Below are 21,487 nucleotides of genomic sequence, written 5' to 3'. Positions count from 1 at the left end.
TATGACTTCTATGACACTATTCATAGCAAACTACATTGACATGTTTTATAGAATTTATACAAAACTCCAATTCAGAATTAATCAGGATAACCTCTTTCAATGTTGAATCCAGTTGTGATTATTTACATGATATGTAATGATATCATATTAAATTTACTCATTCATTCAAATAATTGTGCCACTCTTTTAAATCATTAAAATATGAATGAATAATAAAAACAAAACATGCTTTACAACCATGTTTTTTCCTCATTTTCACACACCATATGAACAATTTAGGGCACTCGTGAAATTTGTTTGGATCCAACTAGGTAGGTAACTAATCAGGTAGGCTTAACCCTGAGACTTTTCTTCATTATTCAAGTTCAGTAAGCAATGTCACAGTCAGCACAGTTATCACCTACCCCAGTGAATGTGTGGATGTCGTGGCCCCTTTGTTGTTCGTCTCTCTGTTCCTCTCCCTGTTACATTCACCCATTCTTATTTATAGGAGATTGTGTTCCCCTGAGGAGCTAGCATGACATCAGTCTTGAAAATGTGACCAAGCGCTTGTTGTAAATGAAGAGGAAAGGGGGGATGTCTGTTGCTATAGAATCACCACGATGCAATGCATCAAGTAGCAATAGATCTGAGAGAGAGCACTTATGCATGCATGCATGCTGTATGGTAAAACATTTTACCATCCAGTTCTAGGGGCTGCAATACACACCCTAGCCAGAAGAAAAAGATGATTATGATGAATAATAAGAAAATGTAGAAACACACTATATGCCTATGCAGCTTCGCTCCTTGGCCCCCAATTAAACTGCAAGCAGGGTTGACATATTCACACATTTACATAACTCTGGGATCACACGGAGTCACTGATAGCGGCCAAGAGAAATGAAAGACGATTCAGAAAATGCATAATTTTTAAAGATTAAAATCGATCCTATGGTTACATTTAAAATTAAATCTACAACACAATAAAGTGCGCAAAAAGTGAAGGGGTCTGAATACTTTCTGAAGCCACTGTACAGTGCAATCCATAAGTATTTGGACAGTGATACGTTTTTTGTTTTCACTCTGTACTCTAGCAAACCAACAATTACTATTATACCTATGACTAGAGTGCAGACTTTCAGCTTTAATTTGACATCCATATTTGGTGAGTGTAGTAGTTACAGCCCTTTTTATACATAGTCCCACCCAATTTTAGGGGACCAAAAGTAATTGGACAATTGGCTACTCAAATATTTATTGGACAGGTGTGATATATTTCATTGTTATATAGGGTGGCCTGTAGCATAGTGGTTAAGGTAAATGACTGGGACACGCAAGGTGGGTGGTTCTAATCCCGGTGTAGCCACAATAAGATCCGCACAGCCGTTGGGCCCTTGAGCAAGGCCCTTAAGCCTGCATTGCTCCAGGGGAGGATTGTCTCCTGCTTAGTCTAATCAACTGTACGTCACTCTGAATAAGAGCGTCTGCCAAATGCCAATAATGTAATATAATGTTAGTTCATGCATCGAAGAGCTAGCAAAAACCACTTAACCAAAAAATGTGGTGTGTCAAAATCAACTATTTGGTACATTAGAAGCAAGGAATAGTGACCAGATATTTTGACAGGATACACATAAAATCATCTTTGACTGTTTAAGCAAGTTACATGTAGCTTAAACAGATAATTTGTGCACAAAGTAAACAAAATTCCTGCTGTAGCCTACAGCATGGTAAACTCTGAAGGCTGCTAAAGGCATATTTTACATGGCTTGGCGTGGCTAAATCTTAATAGAAACATTGTGTTCTCTTTTCCAACACTTGCAAGTTGTCCAAAGTTGGCTTGAGTGATTGTTTCATTGAGACATACTGTATGTGGTTTAACATGCTTATTATGTTTTCCTACCTTATTTTAAATGTTCTTGTACTCCTTAGTACAACTTATCCATACCAAGCAGTGGAGGTTGTGTTGGGTTGACTGATGTGGATGAGAGAGCTGGACCAAATTAATGATGTCTGTTGCAAAGGGATTTTATTGGATTTTTATTTGTGATGTGTGTTGTGTGTAGGGGGAAAGAGTGATTTGTACTGTCCATTAGCCTTGACTATTGGTCTATTTGTGTATTGGGTTAGGAATGCTGCCATTGGCCTTGACCTAGGCATCGGCCTCAGAACTGGAGTTAGTCCTCAGACACTCCTCTGTGGCTGTTCAACACTCCAAAGTAGCAAGGATGAATCAAATGCAGATTACCCCACAGGGTTCAATAAACAAATAAAGACAAGAACAAAGTTAACATGGGTACAATAAAAACATCAAAAGACTGGAACAAGAACAGAACAAGAGACTCTGTCACTGAGTGACAAACAAGGGAACTTGCATACACAGGCAGAAATAATGATCACAGGGATGGTTCACTAAGGAGGACAAACACATATTCAGTCCTATGTTTCCCTCTGGTGGCAGGCAGTAAGGATGACTTCATGCCTTGTGGGGCCTCTGTTGTGTTGGGGGTGCTGGTGCCAGGCATAGACTGTAAGGTGCAGGTATGATGTGCAGCACCAGAGGACATGCATCAAGCTATCTCTGGGCTTCTCATGGTTCCACTGCACCTTTGACCACTCTTACAAAATGTAAAAACATTTAAGCCAAATATTTGAGTCAAATTAACTTGTTCCCCCTCTGCTACAATCCAAATCCTTACAGAAGTTAACATTTCTGAGACTTATCACAGAGCCGGTTTTTGGAATTTCAGGGTTTATGTTTATTGTCAAGAGAGATTAACCTCTTTATTTTTAAAATAAATCACAGGTCGTAATCACAGATAAAATGAAGACAGCAAAGTGCAAAAAGAGACTACACTATATAAAGTGCTGTTATTTCTATATGGTGAAACCAAAATTTATAAAAATATGCTTTAATTAAAGCTGAAAATCTGCACAACACGTGAATTGTTGATGAAAAATAGAATATTGTGCAAGACCTATGGCGCTCACTGTATATATCTATGACAGTGTGAAATTTAGCTCAGGGAATTATTGCTGCTGGGATACTTTTGAATGAAGTATCTGTACAATCCTTGCCTTTAGTTCCTTGGTCTGCATGGCATATATGACAGGGTTCACGATGGGGGGAACGATGTGAAAGAGCATGGACACCACTGGCCGATACCTGTTGAGGATTTTGATGCGATCTGAAATGATGATGAGGAAGCCGGAGCAGAGCATGATCATGTAGAGGACCAGATGGGTTGCGCAGGTCTGCACAGCCTTTCTGTTGAGCTCCTTGTTCTTTGTGGAGACACAGCTGATCAGGATCCTGAAATACGTGAAGGCCACACTGCCGATGGACGAGTTGAGCAGGGCCACAGTGAAGGTTAGTCCGTAGAGATTATTGATGGTTACGTCCTCACAGGAGAGCTTGTACAGGGATGGGTTGTTGCAGCCATGGATAATGACAGAGTGGCAGCGTTTTAGCCGTATTGTGAGGCCCAACAGGATGGACACCAGTATTACCGATGTACTCCAGGCTGATGCAGTCAGCTTAGCCACCATGGTGGGGCTCATGATGGAGGTGTACCTCAGAGGGTGGCATATGGCCACATACCTGTCAAAGGCCATGATCATCATCACCGTGTGGCAGGATGTGCCATACGTGTGGCTAAAGAAGGCCTGGGAGACACAATGGGTGTAACTGATGAGGTTGGTGGAGACCACCCTGAACATCAGCTGAGGCAGAACCACCGTGTTTCCCATGACATCGTTGAAGGACAGGCTGAAGAACAGCAGGTACATTGGCTGCTGTAGTCTCCTGTCCATCATAATAAGCAGCATGACCCCTACGTTTGTGGTCAGGATGATCAGGTAGGTGACCAACAGCAGGGCAAATGCTGGATAGATGAAACGATGGGGGATGTCGATGCTCTTGATCAGAAGGATGGGACTGTTGTAGGTCATGTTATTCATCCTGGTTTTCCTTGGAGGTTTTGTTAGACTGGGAAAGGGAAAGGCAAAAAAAGAATTCATGGCATTGGTATATAAATAAGTGAAATTGTCATGCAATTGCATTATAATGACTCACTGATTTTGGGGTTTATTCTTAATTTAAAAAATGGAAAAATATGACAAAAAAAACATCATTTTAAACCTTGTCTATTTTAACCGTAGACTTTGTTAACAGAACATTATTAGTATGCATATGAGATTGGATACGTTGTGCCTGCTCATGCAACTGCTCATTTATTGACGTTTGCACAGTGACGTGTACAAGAAAGGAATTCAGTTTAACCCCTGAAGTAGACAGTGTGTTTATTTGCATTAATTAACAGGAAATTGATGAAGAAAATAGTTCTATTCGTATAAACTTTTACAATATAATTGTTTTAGCAACAACAGTTCCTTATTTTGTAAAATGTGGGGTGCAAAATAAGTGTGGGACCTCACCTTTTATACATTTTTGAACTTCACAGACTACAAAACATTCCAAATGCGGAGAAACATCAATAAAAAAAATCTTAACCAGAATTTCTTAACAAGAACTATGCCTTGTAAATATGTAGGTATGTTGGGACACTGAGATGGGTAAATAATGCTAGGCTGTTAAGTTGAAATGCATTTTGAAAGTATGTTTAGGTCCAGATTGAATAACCGGGCTATATGCATTTCACCTTTTTACGCCACGGCATATATAGACAATTTTAGCCTCAATATACCAATTTTGACATATATAGAAATATGTGCCCTGTCAAGCTTCAAGTTCATACTTTGTTTGTCCCAATTGGATATATAGTTCTTGAGTTCTCAGGAAAAACATTTTCTTAGATGGCCGCGCTATTGGACAGAAAGTAGGTTAAGGTCACAAAACAAATAGATGTTGCACAACTTCATTAAATATACATCTCTGATGAACAATGACATACAGAATAGACTATTGTAGGCCAAAAAAAGTGTAATTTTGTGTCGCACCTCTTTTTCATTTTGCTATTTGATCTCGACCTCCGACCTATATGTCAGATGTTGCACAACTTCAGTAGATATAATACATCTCAAATCTACAAGGACTAGTTCCAGGGCTCTTAATTGGATAGGTTACAGCAGCAGAATACTTCAGAAGTCTACAAAATAAGTCTAATGAATACCTAATAAAGTGCTCACTGAGGGTGCATTAATCAGAAATACCTCTGCTGCCATTTGTCCAAACATTATGAAATCTCTGAACAGACACCACGTCAAACCTGGTGTGGTGGATAGGCTACAGCAGCAGACCAATAAATCCGAAAATTAAGTCGAATAAAGTTCTCACTGAGTGTATAAAGTTTATATAATTTTTGGTAACACCTTACAATGTGGTTCCATTAATTGGAAATGAACTAATTTAGTTGTTAACTAACTACGACTGAGAAGTGAATCTGTATAGGTATTTTAATGTTTTTGTACATCCTGAATTCATGTTAACTACTACATTAGTTATTGCCAATTCATATTGGAATTTAAAAGTCAGTTAATGTATTTGTTAATGGTTAACTAATTACAAGTTCATCCCCTGGTTTTCTGATGTAAATATATGTAACAAATATGTTAGTAAGTTAACAAATGCATGAACTAATGAAAAGTTAATTTGATGCTTAATTCATGTATTTGTCCATCATTGACTCATGTTAACGACTACATTAGTTGATGCTAATTCATGAACCTTATTATGAAGTGTGACTGAATGTTTGTTTAAGGTTGTTTAAGTCCAGAAAGCAATTGGGTATTGTCAGAGCCATCACAGTTATTACATACCCCAATGAATGTGTGGATGTCATAGCCCGTCCTTTGTTCCTCTCTCTCGGTTACATTCACTGGTTCCTTTTTTATAGAACTCTGTGTTCCCCTGAGCAGCAAGAGTGGCATCAGACTTCAAAATACCAGTAACCAGTTGTTGCTGTACAGCAAGTGAGAAGATGCATGTTAATATTGCATCATCAAACTGCACTGGGTTGTGCATCATTGAAAAGCAGTAAGCATGTGCATTCATATATACACCCACTGAGCACTTTATTAGGTAGACCTGTACACCAACTTATTAATGCTAATATTGAATCATGACGGCCTGTAGCGTAGTGGTTAAGGTAAATGACTGGGACACGCAAGGTCAGTGGTTCTAATCCCGGTGTAGCCACAAAAAGATCCGCGCAGCCGTTGGGCCCTTGAGCAAGGCCCTTAAGCCTGCATTGCTCCAGGGGAGGATTGTCTCCTGCTTAGTCTAATCAACTGTACGTCACTCTGGATAAGAGCGTCTGCCAAATGCCTATAATGTAATATAATGTTAGTTCATGCATCGAAGAGCTAGCAAAAGGTCTGGAGTTGATTCTAAGAGTGCCATCTGCAGTCTTGTCAGTGCAAGTAAAGCAGGCCATCATTAAGCTGAGAAATCTGAATAAATTAACCACTTAACCAAAAAATGTGGTGTGTCAAAATCAACTATTTGGTACATTAGAAGCAAGAACGCCCTGGTGAGCTCAGCAATGGCAAATGACCTGGCCGACCATGGAAGACCAGTGTAGTGGATGAGAGAAAAATCCTTTGAATTGTGAAGAAAAATCCCTTTGTAACTGTTCAACTGTTCAGACACATCTACGCTTACTCTCCACGATGTAGGCATAGATGTGTCACAGACAACCATCAAGAGAAGATCAAGCATAACCTTAGAGGGTTCAGCACAAGGTGCAAACCACTGGCAAGCCTCGGGAATGGAATGGCCAGGTTACAGTTTGCAAAAACATACATTAAAAACCTGGAATTAAGTCTCATGGACAGATGAGCCGAAGCTCAACCAAAGTGATGGAAAGAGGAAAGTGTGGAGGTCCTTGATCCAAAGTACCCCCCACCTGTGAAACATTGTGGATGTAGTGTTATGGATTGGGCATGTATGGCTGCCACTGGAACTTGCTCACTTAAAAGTATACAGAAAGAAAATCATCAAAACTGATTGGACACTTCATCATGCAACAGGACAATGATCCAAAAAGTACAGCTAAAGCAACCATGGAGTTTTTTTGGGACCAAATAGTGACCAGATATTTTGACAGGATACGCATAAAATCATCTTTGACTGTTTAAGCAAGTTACATGTAGCTTAAACAGATAATTTGTGCACAAAGTAAACAAAATTAGCCTACAGCATGTAGCCTACAGCATGGTAAATTATGAAGGCTGCTGAAGGCATATTTTACATGGCTTGGCGTGGCTAAATCCTAATAGAAACATTGTGTTCTCTTTTCCAACACTTGCAAGTTGTCCAAAGTTGGCTTGAGTGATTGTTTCATTGAGACATACTGTATGTGGTTTAACATGCTTATTATGTTTTCCTACCTTATTTTAAATGTTCTTGTACTCCTTAGTACAACTTATCCATACCAAGCAGTGGAGGTTGTGTTGGGTTGACTGATGTGGATGAGAGAGCTGGACCAAATTAATGATGTCTGTTGCAAAGGGATTTTATTGGATTTTTATTTGTGATGTGTGTTGTGTGTAGGGGGAAAGAGTGATTTGTACTGTCCATTAGCCTTGACTATTGGTCTATTTGTGTATTGGGTTAGGAATGCCTTGGCCTTGACCTAGGCATCGGCCTCAAAACTGGAGTTAGTCCCCAGGCACTCCTCTGTGGCTGTTCAACACTCCAAAGTAGCAAGGATGGATCAAATGCAGATTACCCCACAGGGTTCAATAAACAAAGACAATGAAAACATCAAAAGACTGGAACAAGAACAGAACAAGGGACTCCGTCACTCAGTGACAAACAAGGGAACTTGGATACACAGGCAGAAATAATGATCACAGGGATGGTGTCACGTTTCAGGTCTGTCTCGCCATGTTTTATGTTTATTCATGTTGTCTTAGTCACGTAGTGTCTTATCATGTATTATGTTAGTCTAGGTTCGTCATGTTGTTTAGTTTATTTCTTGTTACGATTTATTTTCTCGTCATGTCTAGTTATGTTTCGTTACGATTATATTACCTTGTTATGTTGAATGGTTATCGTCTTAGTTTCGTTTTGTATTATGTTTTGATTTATGTTTATTGTTACGTTAACTGGTCGTTGTTTATACATACACATTTACATGTCTTTCCGCAAACCTTGCGTTCCGCCTTTTCTCTCTCGCTCCTTCTGTCATTCACTCCCTAATTATTTCCATTTGTCTATTTACTAAAACGACTAACGCTAGATCAGGATTGGGTAGAAACTAACAAGACTAATCATGTGTTCATGTTTCCTTACGTTTCTCGTGCATGTCATTTACTAATTTACTAATGCTAGGGCAGGATAGGTTTATTACTAACGATTACTAATCTCCTTGTTAAACTTGTCATCCATCGCACCTGTTTTCCATTTCCTTGCTACGCTCTAACTAATTGTCTACACCTGTCTACACCCGCATTTATAGCCCAGTCGCGCAACTGTTCTTGGCGAAATTGTCTGCCTCTTGTTATCAAAGCAACTCTTGAGCATTTACATTATTGATTACACGTTACGATCCAAGCCTGTTTTACCGACCATTGATTATTGATTTCTGTTTTGTTGACCATCGTTTGTTTTTGACCACGTCCTCGCCTACCGATTTTGTACTTTTGCCTCGCTGTTTGTTTTATGGTTTCGACTTCCGCATCGCCCACGACTACGACCCTGCCTGCCGTCCGCCTGTACTTCAGCCCCGCTGACAGCTTTCCTGCTACCGGACCTCCCTCCACGTCTACCGACTACGAGTTTGCCTCTTCCCTCGGCACCGTGCTGTTTGTTTGTTTAATATTTGTTTGGCTAGATCTACGTGTATGGACATTGCTTGTTTTGACTACGCTCCTGGGATTCGTCCCGAATAAAGCCCTGACGGGACTTTATCTAACCTTTGTTTCTGAGTCGTGCATTTTGGGTCCAAACCCCACGCACCCGTCTCAGATGGTTCACTAAGGAGGACAAACACATATTCAGTCCTATGTTTCCCTCTGGTGGCAGGCAGTAACCATGACTTCATGCCTTGTGGGGCCTCTGTTGTGTTGGGGGTGCTGGTGCCAGGCATAGACTGTAAGGTGCAGGTATGATGTGCAGCACCAGAGGACATGCATCAAGCTATCTCTGAGCTTCTCATGGTTCCACTGCACCTTTGACCAATTTAAAAACATTTAAGCCAAAATTTGAGCCAAATGAACTTGTTCTCCCTCTGCTACAATCCAAATCCTTACAGAAGTTGAAATTTCTGAGACTTACCACAGAGCCGGATTTGGAATTTCAGGGTTTATGTTTATTGTCGAGAGATTAACCTCTTTATTTTAAAAATAAATAACAGGTCGTAATCACAGATAAAATGAAGACAGCAAAGTGCAAAAAGAGACTACACAGTGATTAAGAAAAGACAAATGACTCCCGGACTAAGCATCAATCAAGGAAACTGGGTCAAACACCTGTGAAGCCATTTGTCCCAAATATTGTGGGGCCCTGAAATGGGGGGGGGCATTATATAACGTGCTGTTATTTCTATATGGTGAAACCAAATTTATTAAAATATGCTTTAATTAAAGCTGAAAATCTGCACAACACGTGAATTGTTGATGAAAAATATAATATTGTGCAAGACCTATGGCGCTCACTGTATATATCTATGACAGTGTGAAATTTAGCTCAGGGAATTATTGCTGCTGGGATACTTTTGAATGAAGTATCTGTACAATCCTTGCCTTTAGTTCCTTGGTCTGCATGGCATATATGACAGGGTTCACGATGGGGGGAACGATGTGAAAGAGCATGGACACCACTGGCCGATACCTGTTGAGGATTTTGATGCGATCTGAAATGATGATGAGGAAGCCGGAGCAGAGCATGATCATGTAGAGGACCAGATGGGTTGCGCAGGTCTGCACAGCCTTTCTGTTGAGCTCCTTGTTCTTTGTGGAGACACAGCTGATCAGGATCCTGAAATACGTGAAGGCCACACTGCTGATGGATGAGCTGAACAGGGCCACAGTGAAAGTTAGTCCGTAGATGTCATTGATGGTTACGTCCTCACAGGAGAGCTTGTACAGGGATGGGTTGGTGCAGGCATGGATAATGATAGAGTGGCAGCGTTTTAGCCGTATTGTGAGGCCCAACAGGATGGACACCAGTATTACCGATGTACTCCAGGCTGATGCAGTCAGCTTAGCCACCATGGTGGGGCTCATGATGGAGGTGTACCTCAGAGGGTGGCATATGGCCACATACCTGTCAAAGGCCATGATCATCATCACCGTGTGGCAGGACGTGCCATAAGTGTGGCTAAAGAAGGCCTGGGAGACACAATGGGTGTAACTGATGAATAGGTTGGTGGAGACTACCCTAAACATCAGCCGAGGCAGAACCACCGTGTTTCCCATGACATCGTTGAAGGACAGGCTGAAGAACAGCAGGTACATTGGTTGCTGTAGTCTCCTGTCCATCATAATAAGCAGCATGACCCCTAAGTTTGTGGTCAGGATGATCAGGTAGGTGACCAACAGCAGGACAAACACTGGGTAGATGAAACGATGGGGGATGTCGATGCTCTTGATCAGAAGGATGGGACTGTTGTAGGTAATGTTATTCATCCTGGTTTTCCTGGGAAGTTTTTTCAGACTGGGAAAGGGAAAGGCAAAAAAAGAATTCATGGCATTGGTATATATAAATAAGTGAAATTGTAATGCAATTGCATTGTAATGACTCATTGTTTTTGGGGTTTATTCTTAATTTAAAAAATGGAAAAATCTGACAAAAAAACATCATTTTAAACCTTGTCTATTCTTTTAACCGTAGACTTTGTTAACAGAACATTATTAGTATGCATATGAGATTGGATACGTTGTGCCTGCTCGTGCAACTGCTCATTTTTTGACCTTTGCACAGTGACGTGTACAAGAAAGGAATTCAGTTTAACCCTTGAAGTAGACAGTGTGTTTATTTGCATTAATTCCATTCAATCATTTTTTAACATGAAATTGATGAAGAAAATAGTTCTATTCGTATAAACTTTTACAATATAATTGTTTTAGCAACAACAGTTCCTTATTTTGTAAAATGTGGGGTGCAAAATAAGTGTGGGACCTCACCTTTTATACATTTTTGAAGTTCACAGACTACAAAACATTCCAAATGCGGAGAAACATCAATAAAAAAAATCTTAACAAGAACTATGCCTTGTAAATATGTAGGTATGTTGGGACACTGAGATGGGTAAATTATGCTAGGCTGTTAAGTTGAAATGCATTTTGAAAGTATGTTTAGGTCCAGATTGAATAACCGGGCTATATGCATTTCTCCTTTTTACGCCACGGCATATATAGACAATTTTAGCCTCAATATACCAATTTTGACATATATAGAAATATGTGCCCTGTCAAGCTTCAAGTTCATACTTTGTCCCAATTGGATATATAGTTCTTGAGTTCTCAGCAAAAACATTTTCTTAGATGGCCGCGCTATTGGACAGAAAGTAGGTTAAGGTCACAAAACAAATAGATGTTGCACAACTTCATTAAATATACATCTCTGATGAACAATGACATACAGAATAGACAATTGTAGGCCAAAAAAAGTGCAATTTTGTGTCGCACCTCTTTTTCATTTGGCTATTTTATCTTGACCTCCGACCTATATGTCAGATGTTGCACAACTTCAGTAGATATACTACATCTCAAATCTACAAGGACTAGTTCCAGGGCTCTTAAGTGGATAGGTTACAGCAGCAGAAGACTTCTGAAGTCTACAAAATAAGTCTAATAAATACCTAATAAAGTGCTCACTGAGTGTACATTAATCAGAAATACCTCTGCTGCCATTTCTCCAAACATCTCTGAACAGACACCACGTCAAACCTGGTGTGGTGGATAGGCTACAGCAGCAGACCAATAAATCAGAAAATTAAGTCAAATAAAGTTCTCACTGAGTGTATAAAGTATATATCAGTTTTGGTAACACCTTACAATGTGGTTCCATTAATTGGAAATTAACTAATTTAGTTGTTAACTAACTACTACTGAGAAGTAAATCTGTATAGGTATTTTAATGTTTTTGTACATCATGAATTCATGTTAACAACTACATTAGTTATTGCCAATTCATATTGGAATTTAAAAGTCAGTTAATGTATTTGTTAATGGTTAACTAATTACAAGTTCATCCCCTGGTTTGTAAATATGTGTAAATGTAAATATATGTAACAAATATGTTAGTAAGTTAACAAATGCATGAACTAATGAAAAGTTAATTTGATGCTTAATTCGTGTATTTGTCCATCATTGACTCATGTTAACGACTACATTAGTTGATGCTAATTCATGAACCTTATTATGAAGTGTGACTGAATGTTTGTTTAAGGTTGTTTAAGTCCAGAAAGCAATTGGGTATTGTCAGAGCCATCACAGTTATTACATACCCCAATGAATGTGTGGATGTCATAGCCCGTCCTTTGTTCCTCTCTCTCGGTTACATTCACTGGTTCCTTTTTTATAGAACTCTGTGTTCCCCTGAGCAGCAAGAGTGGCATCAGACTTGAAAATACCAGTAACCAGTTGTTGCTGTACAGCAAGAGGGAAGATGCATGTTAATATTGCATCATCAAACTGCACTGGGTTATGCATCATTGAAAAGAAGTAAGCATGTGCATTCATATATACACCCACTGAGCACTTTATTAGGTAGACCTGTACACCTGAACTTGTTAATGCTAATATTGAATCCTGGTGGCCTGTAGCGTAGTGGTTAAGGTAAATGACTGGGACACACAAGGTCGGTGGTTCTGATCCCGGTGTCACAATAAGATCCGCACAGCCACAGCCCTTAACCCTGCATTGCTCCAGGGGAGGATTGTCTCCTGCTAAATCTAATCAAATGTATGTCGCTGTGGATTAGAGCGTCTGCCAAACGCCAATAATGTAATGTAATCAGCTAGTCATGTGGAAGCAACAAAACGCATAAAAGCATGCAAACATGGTCAAGATGTTCAGACCAAATTTCACAGTGGGGCAGAAATGTGATCTAAGTGACTTTGACCAAGGAATGATTGTTGGTGCCAGACAGGGTGGTTTTAATATCTCAGAAACTGCTAATCTCTTGATCATGTCTGCATGCTTTTATGCATTTACTTGCTGCCACATGATTGGCTGATTAATCACTCAGTGTATATTTCATGGATATTTGAACCAAACCAAAACAACCAAAACAATGAAACTAATTTAAGCCTGAAAAGAAACTTGATAATTTATATTTTATGGCTGTAAATTAACAAACAGGGAAAGTCAGAAGTGTGTGACAGTAAAGTTCTATAGGACTGCATAAGCATAATTATGAAGATAGATGACAGAAAATGCTTTGTAAAATGGTTTTATTAATGCAATATTACTACCAACATTCATCAAAGGTATGTGCAATTTGTTGTATTTCATGAAATTATTCAATTATATTACATACAGAAGTGATGGAAGTTGCAGACCAACTGTCTATCAAACAGTGCAAAAGCTCTGTATTATACAATATATTATGTTTGTTTTATCACTGAATAAAATGTACACAGGTCACACTTCCCTTTGATATAAAACAGGACAGGAACTTCCTCTAAAGCTGGGTCAAGATGCCTTGAAGTGCATCCAGTATATATTGGCAGAGGTAACTCTGAGGCTAATTTTGTAATTACTGCAGCTGGTTTACTTTTGAATGAAGTATCTGCACAATCTTGGTCTTCAGTTCCTTGGTCTGCAAGGCATATATGACGGGGTTCATGTTGGCGGGAATAATGTGAAAGAGAAGAGCTGCCATTTTCCGATAGCTGTTGTGGATCTGGAAACGATGCAAAATGATGATGAGGAATGCGCACCAGAGCATTATCAGGTAGAGGGCCAGGTGGGTGGTGCAGGTCTGAACAGCCTTTCTGTTCACTTCCTTGTTCTTTTTGGAGACACAGCTGACCAGAATTCTGAAATATGTGAAGGTCACATTGCCAATGGACGAGCTGAGCAGTACTGCACTGAAGGTCAGTCCGTAGATATTGTTAATGCTCACATCCTCACAGGAGAGCTTGAACAGGGAGGCGTTGTCACAGTAGGCATTCAGAATCACGGAACGACAGCGTGATAGTCGTACGGTGAGGCCCAGCAGGATGGACACCAGGGTTATCGATGTACTCCAGGCAGATGCAGTCAGCTTGGCCACCATTGTAGGACTCATGATGGAGGTGTACCTCAAAGGGTGGCATATGGCCACATACCTGTCGAAAGCCATGATCATCATCACAGTATGGCAGGATGCGGCATAGGTGTGGCTGAAGAAGGCCTGGGAGACACACAAGGAGTAGCTGATGGACCTGTCGGTGGAGACTATGTCGAACATCAGCCGAGGCAGAACCACAGTGTTTCCCAGGACGTCGTTGAAGGACAGGCTGAAGAACAGCAGGTACATTGGCTGCTGCAAGCTCCTGTCCATCACAATAAGCAGCATGACCCCTATGTTGGTGATCAGGATGATCAGGTAGGTGACCAACAGCAGGACAAACACTGGGTAGATTAAACGATGGGGGACATCAAGTCCCTCGATCACCAGGATGGGACTGTTGTAGGTCAGGTTATTCATCCCAATTTTCCTGTGAAATTCTGTCAGACTGCAAAATAAAAAGCATGTTTATATACAATATAGTACACTCACTGCACACTTTAAGGAACACCTGTACACCTATGTTTTCATTCAATGATCTAACCAGCCATTTTTGTGCCAGCAGTGCAATGCATACGGGTCATGAAGGTAGGGGTCAGGAGCTTCAGTTAATGTTCACCTCAACCATCAGAATGGGGAAAAAATGTGATCTAAGTAACTTTGACTGTGGAATGATTGGTAATGCCAGACTGGGTGCTTTGAGTATCTAAAACTCCTGATCTCCTGGGATTTTTATGCACAACAGTCTCTAGAGTTTGCAGAGAATGGTGTGGAAAAAAAGCAGCAAGGTCTGAGGAGACTGTCCAGACTGGTCAAAGCTGAGGAAAGGTGACAGTAATGCAAATAAGCACACAATACAAAAGTGGTATTCAAAAGAGCATCTCAGTGGCAGGGAACCTTTGCACTGGGTCAGCATATGTTTAGGGTAGCGCAGGATTATTTAAACTAGGGACTTGGGGGGCAGGGAGGATAGAGAGGGTAATGGGCAGGGAGGTACAAACTGCCCAGACAGAAACAGCAAAGGCTACATGTAATGGTGAGAGCAACAATAAAATCTTTTCAGGGCAAAAATAAAGTAATGGTGGCTTGGGACAGCTGGGAGTGAGGGAACAGGAAAGGATGTGTAGAAGCAACAAACTGAAATGTCAAGGCAGCTATTATTAGTGGGGGCTATTAGCTACATCATAGGGATTACAGAGACATGGCTTGGGGATGAAGATGGGGATGAATATAATATATATAAACGTATTAGGAAGGACAGAGGTGGGGGTGTTGCTCTTTGTGTAAGAGGAAAAGAGGTTAAAAAATAACTAAGGTTAGCCAAAAGGCAATTTGAAAGGAAAATTGCAGATGATGCTAAATGTAATCCAAAACACTTATTTCAATACTGCAGTAGGCAAAGGAAAATTAAAGAGGAGGTCAAGTGCATTAAGAACAACAAAGGAGAACTGCTGTATAAGAATAAAGAAATTGCTGAGGCCTTAAATGGCTACTTTGTAGAGAGTTTTACCAGGGAGGAGATTACTAGTAGGCTGGAAGGCAATACTCAATACTAACAATATTTTAGCGAATATTGAGATAGGGGATAAAGAAATATTGGATGAATTACCTAAACTAAAGACAGCAGGCCCAGATGGCATATTCCCAAGGGTACTCAAAGAGTTAAGTGAGATCATTTTTAAACCACTGGCAAGTATTTTTAGACAGTCCTTAGAAACTGGAGAAATACCAGATGACTGGAAACATGGTAATATAATACCAATATATAAGAAAGGGGGCTTTACTTGTATCACATGTAAAATACTGGAATCTATCTTTAGGGACAAACTGGAATTATTTCTTGAAAAGAAGAACATTCTAAGGGATAGCCAGCATGGTTTTCGAAAGGGTAGGTCATGCCCGACAAACCTTTTGGCATTCTTTGAGGAAGCTACCAAGTGTTTTGATGATAGAAGGGCTTATTTCCAAAAGGAATTTGATAAGGTACCACATGACAAACTCATTATCAAAATGAGGACACTAGGAATTGTTGGAGCCATTTTGAAGTGGGTTTGGAATTGGCTACTGGAAAGGACACAAAGAGGAGTAGTAGGAGGGGCCTTATCTGAGCTGGGTATTGTGGGAAGTGGGGTCCTACAGGGATCGGTGCTGGGGCCACTGCTCTTCCTCATTTACATAAATGACCTAGACATGGGCATTGAAAGTAATTTAGTTAAATTTGCAGATGATACAAAACTAGGAGGTTTAGCTAATAGTATACACTCTACTAAAGTAATCCAGGAAGACTTAAACAGAATCCAGAAGTGGGCGGAAACCTGGCAAATGAAATACAACTAAATGTAAAGTTCTACACGTGGGAAAACTTATTGGGGGGTACAAAATTGGATAGTGCTCAAGTAGAAAAAGACTTGGGGGACATAGTTGACCAAAGCTTTTCTGGTTCTAGTCAATGTGCGGTAGCAGTAAAGAAGGCCAATAGGATGTTAGGATACATAACCAGGAGTATTGATTATAAGTCCAAGGAAGCTATACTCGCCTTATACAATACTCTTGTTAGACCACACTTGGAGTACTGTGTGCAGTTCTGGGAACCGCACTATAAGAAGGACATAGAAGCACTGGAAAAGGTTCAGACAATGGCAACCAGATTGATTCCTGGAATAAAAGATAAATTACGAGGATAGACTTAGGATGCTTAATCTCTTTAAATTTTGTGAAAGGAGGCTTAGGGGGGATTTGATTGAGGCTTTAAAATTAATTAAAGGGATTAACAAAGTGAAGTTTAGGGGATTCTTCTTGAGTTCGGATAGCACAAATGGAAATTTGCAAAGGAGAAATTCCATACAGATATTCGGAAGTAGGCGGCACGGATGGTGCAGTGGGTAGCACTGCCGCCTCACAGCAAGGAGATCCTGGGTTCGAATCCCCGTCGGCCGGGGCCTCTCTGTGCGGAGTTTGCATGTTCTCCCCGTGTCTGCGTGGGTTTCCTCCGGGTACTCCGGTTTCCTCCCACAGTCCAAAGACATGCACGTTAGGCTGATTGGAGAGTCTAAATTGCCCGTAGGTATGAGTGTGTGAGTGAATGGTGTGTGTGCCCTGCGATGGACTGGCGACCTGTCCAGGGTGTATTCCTGCCTTTCGCCCAATGTATGCTGGGATAGGCTCCAGCCCCCCTGCGACCCTGATCAGGATAAGCGGGTTCAGATAATGGATGGATGGATGGATGGATATTCGGAAGTATTTTTTCACACAGCGAGTGGTCAATGTGTGGAATAGCTTACCAGTGCATGTAGTGGATGCAGAAACACTGGCGGTTTTCAAGACCAGGCTTGATATGGTGTTAGATTTTATTTAGCTTTTAGGCAATTTAGGCAGAAGGTACACTTAGGGGTAGGAAAAGGTGAGCATTGCTGGGCTGAATTACCTGTTCTTGCCATTACCTTATGTTATGTTTATGTTATGTTATGTTATGTTATGTTATGACACACAACATGTTTTGGTCATTTTCTGGCCAGACCCAAATTTGGCATAATTTGGATAATTTCTGAATAAATAATCTATTTGACTTCATTTTCCTTGCGGCTATTTTTAACCAAAATATGTACTAGTCAGAAGTTTGGAAGTCATACACCAAGTAGAACTGTTGGAGTAAGCCATCAAATATTAAAACATAATTGCACATAAGTGGCATGATTTAGTATTTTTGAATGACCGTAACTTTTTGTCTCCTAATGTTTTGGATGTTCTTTATTCCAGGGCCTTTTTTCATAAATCTATTTGTAAATTAATGTGTAATCAGAACCGAGCGAAAAATTCTGCCGGATTTGTCATACACACATAGATACAGACACTTTTAATTCAAAGCATCATACAAGTGAATAAGATAGCAAAAAAAGGAGTAGAGTAGTCATGAACAAAAACAATTGTCATAGTAAGTGTAGTTTTGTTTTTCAGGGTATAGAAGAGGGATATTGGGGGTGGGGGGGTTTATAGCTATTGTAAACTGTCTGCGGTTCCACATACTATGCAAACAAAAATGGGTTCACATTAAACTGGAGGAAAATAAGATAATCCTAAAGGAAGCACATCACGCACAGGGTGTTTCCCAGTTGTCTGCACTGGATGGACACATTGGGCAAATAGGAGAGATGCCTGGAGGGTGACAGCGATATGTTGTCCGTGTCCTGTGCTAGTCCCCAAGAAGCTGAGGACAGGAAGCACCTGAGCGTGTAGCATTGCACAGGCGTGTGGATCTTCTGGGGCCAGTGTGTTGCACAGACGCAGAAGGAGGTGTCTGCGTGAGCCTCACTCAACAAATCTGCTCGGTTTTTGAAGATACACTCTGAAGTACGCCATGCGCCGAATCTTATAATAATGTAATTGCATTATTATACATATGTATTCATAGCAATCTACATTGACATGTTTTATATAATTTATATTAAACTCCAGTTAAGCATTAATCAGGTCATCAATTCAGGATGACCTGTTTTAATGTTGAGTCCTGTTGTGATTTATATGATACAATTAGTGAGCACTTTATTACGTATTTTTATGTATTTTTTAGACTTCTACTGCTGTAACCTCTCGACTTAGAGTTGTGATGCGTTGTGTGTTCAGAGATGCTCTTCTGCATACCACTGTTGTAATATGTGGATTTGCATTACTGTGACCTTCCTGTCAGCTTTTACCTGTCTGGCCATTCTCCACTGTCTCTCAAAGCACCCTGTCTGCCACCAGCAATAGTTCCAAAGTCAAATTTTTTCCCCATTCTGATGGTGGATGTGAACATTAACTGAAGCTCCTGATCCGTATCGACATGATTATATGCATTGCACTGCTGCCACACAATTGACTGATTAGGTAATCCCATGAATAAGGTGTAATAAATGTACACATTCATTCAAATAATTCTGCCACTCTTTTAAATCAAAATAAAATATGAATTAATCCAATAAGAAAAGCATAAAACAAGCTTTACAACCATGTTTTTTCTTAATTTTTGCACACCATATGAACAATTTAGAGCACTTTTGAAATTTGTTTGGATCCAACTTAGAAACTGAAATTCCAAGCAGACATTCCACTGAGTCAATCAGGTAGGCTTAACCCTTAGCCTTTTCTTCATTATTCAAGTTCAGGAAGCAATGTCACAGTCAACACAGTTATCACCTACCCCAGTGAATGTGTGGATGTCGTGGCTGCTTGAGTTGTTCCTCTCTCTGTTACATTCAACCTTTCTTATTTATAGGAGATTGTGTTCCCCTGAGAAGCGAGCATGACATCAGTTTTGAAAATGTGACCAACCACTTGTACATGAAGAGGAAAGGGAGGATGTCTGTTACTATAGACACCAAGATGCAATGCATCAAGTAGCATAATATCCGAGAGAGAGCGCTTATGCATGCATGCTCTGTGCATGTCTGCAGTCATCTATAGAACATGTGTTAGAACAAAACATGACTCGTCTTGAACTGTCAGAACTGGGCCCTGGCAGTAACACAGTATGCCACTGAAGAATGGAGTTGTTTTATATGTCTGCATTTTCTGCATAGGCTGCGTGATTTCTGTTGTGTGCTGCACTTGCGATCGGGCAGAGAATTTATGTTTTCATGTAGCATGTTGCGCAGGTTGAACACGCTGCGTAATCACATCTGGTGTAAAATATAAACGTTTTTAGATCTATTTTTTGATAAAGGTAGCTCAGTTCAGACCAGCTCCCAGCTTTACATGGTTTGACCAGCTCATACCCAGCTAGCCAACTTCATGACAAGCTTGGCCATGCTGGTTGACCAGCTTATACCAGTTCATCACCAACTTGAATTTTCAAACTGGTATAACTGGATTTTACAGTGAGGTAATATCATACAAATATCATACAAAGTCACGTTATCATTCAACGAATCACCTGTGCATTGTATACGAGCAGTGGTTGGTAACTTAAGTCTTTTTTTTTTTTTTAGGATGTATGGTACATCTACATGGTGTACGTGGTCTGCAACTTGCTGTACATTCCGCACAGTCCCTACGCAGACATATAAAACAGCTTTTAGTCATAAAATAGGGGCGATATAATAATAGTGCTTGGACTCCTAATAATATTCAAAGGGTCAAAATGCCTGTACTATTCAAATGCCCATTTAATTAAAGTGACTAAAGGTAAATCCATGAATGATTTCAGACTACATTGTATGGAGTGCTTAGGATATGCATTAAGCAACAGCAGAGAAATCAATCACACTCCAGTTAGTGTCACGTTTTATGCTTGTCACGTCATGTTCCATGTTTACTTATTGTCTTAGTTACGTTATTGTCAGGTCACGTATTATGTTAGTCTAGTCTCGCCTGTTGTTATGCTTTATTTCTTCCATCCATCCATCCATCCATCGTCACCCGCTTATCCGGAGTCGGGTCGCGGGGGCAGTAGGCAAAGCCGGGTATTCCAGGCGTCCCTCTCCCCAGCAACGCATTCTAGCTCCTCCTGGGGGATCCCGAGGCGTTCCCTGGCCAGGAGAGATATATAATCTCTCCAGCGGGCTCTGGGTCTCCCTCGGGGTCTCCGCCCAGTTGGACGAGCCCGGAAAACCTCCAAAGGGAGGCGCCCGGGAGGCATCCTGATGAGATGCCCGAACCACCTCAATTGGCTCCTTTCGATGCGAAGGAGCAGCGGCTCTACTCCGAGCTCCCTCCGGATGTCCGAGCTCCTCACCCTATCTCTAAGGCTGAGCCCGGCCACCCTACGGAGGAAGCTCATTTTGGCCGCTTGTATACGCGATCTCGTTCTTTCGGTCACTACCCAAAGCTTGTGACCATAGGCGAGGGTTGGGACGTAGATCGACCAGTAAATCGAGAGCTTCGCCTTCCGGCTCAGCTCCTTCTTCACCACAACAGTCCGGTGCAACGCCCGCATTACTGCTGACGCTGCACCGATCCGCCTGTCGATCTCACGCTCCCTTCTACCCTCACTCGTGAACAAGACCCCGAGATACTTGAACTCCTTCACTTGGGGCAAAGACTCGTTCCCAACCCGGAGGGAGCAATCCACCGTTTTCCGGCAGAGAACCATGGCCTCGAACTTGGAGGTGCTGACTCTCATCCCGGCCGCTTCACACTCGGCTGCAAACCGCTCCAGTGCGTGCTGAAGGTCACGGTCCGATGAAGCCAGCAGAACCACATCATCCGCAAAAAGCAGAGATGCGATTCTGAGGTCACCAAACCGGACACTCTCCTCACCTCGGCTGCGCCTTGAGATCCTGTCCATGAATACCACAAACAGGACCGGTGACAAGGGGCAACCTTGGCGGAGTCCAACACCCACCG

At 41.0% G+C, this 21,487-nt stretch overlaps 3 protein-coding genes across 3 annotated transcripts; all 3 read right to left on the bottom strand.

Moving 5' to 3' along the window:
* Positions 1-3,012: 3,012 nt before the first annotated feature.
* On the bottom strand, positions 3,013-3,942 carry LOC133133567 (olfactory receptor 7C1-like). Its single transcript, XM_061249668.1, has one exon. It carries the CDS (start codon positions 3,940-3,942, stop codon positions 3,013-3,015), a length of 930 nt encoding a protein of 309 aa, XP_061105652.1.
* Positions 3,943-9,642: 5,700 nt separating this feature from the next.
* Positions 9,643-10,575, bottom strand: LOC133133566 (olfactory receptor 7C1-like). The gene has a single exon (XM_061249667.1). It carries the CDS (start codon positions 10,573-10,575, stop codon positions 9,643-9,645), a length of 933 nt encoding a protein of 310 aa, XP_061105651.1.
* Positions 10,576-13,651: 3,076 nt separating this feature from the next.
* LOC133133565 (olfactory receptor 52N5-like) lies at positions 13,652-14,587 on the bottom strand. Its single transcript, XM_061249666.1, has one exon. It carries the CDS (start codon positions 14,585-14,587, stop codon positions 13,652-13,654), a length of 936 nt encoding a protein of 311 aa, XP_061105650.1.
* Between the last annotated feature and the right edge of the window lie 6,900 nt (positions 14,588-21,487).

The sequence above is a fragment of the Conger conger genome, chromosome 7 (assembly GCF_963514075.1).
Source record: "Conger conger chromosome 7, fConCon1.1, whole genome shotgun sequence".
Lineage (NCBI taxonomy): Eukaryota > Metazoa > Chordata > Actinopteri > Anguilliformes > Congridae > Conger > Conger conger.
The sequence above is the reverse complement of the archived record's forward strand: the minus strand, read 5'-3'. Positions and strand labels throughout refer to the sequence as shown.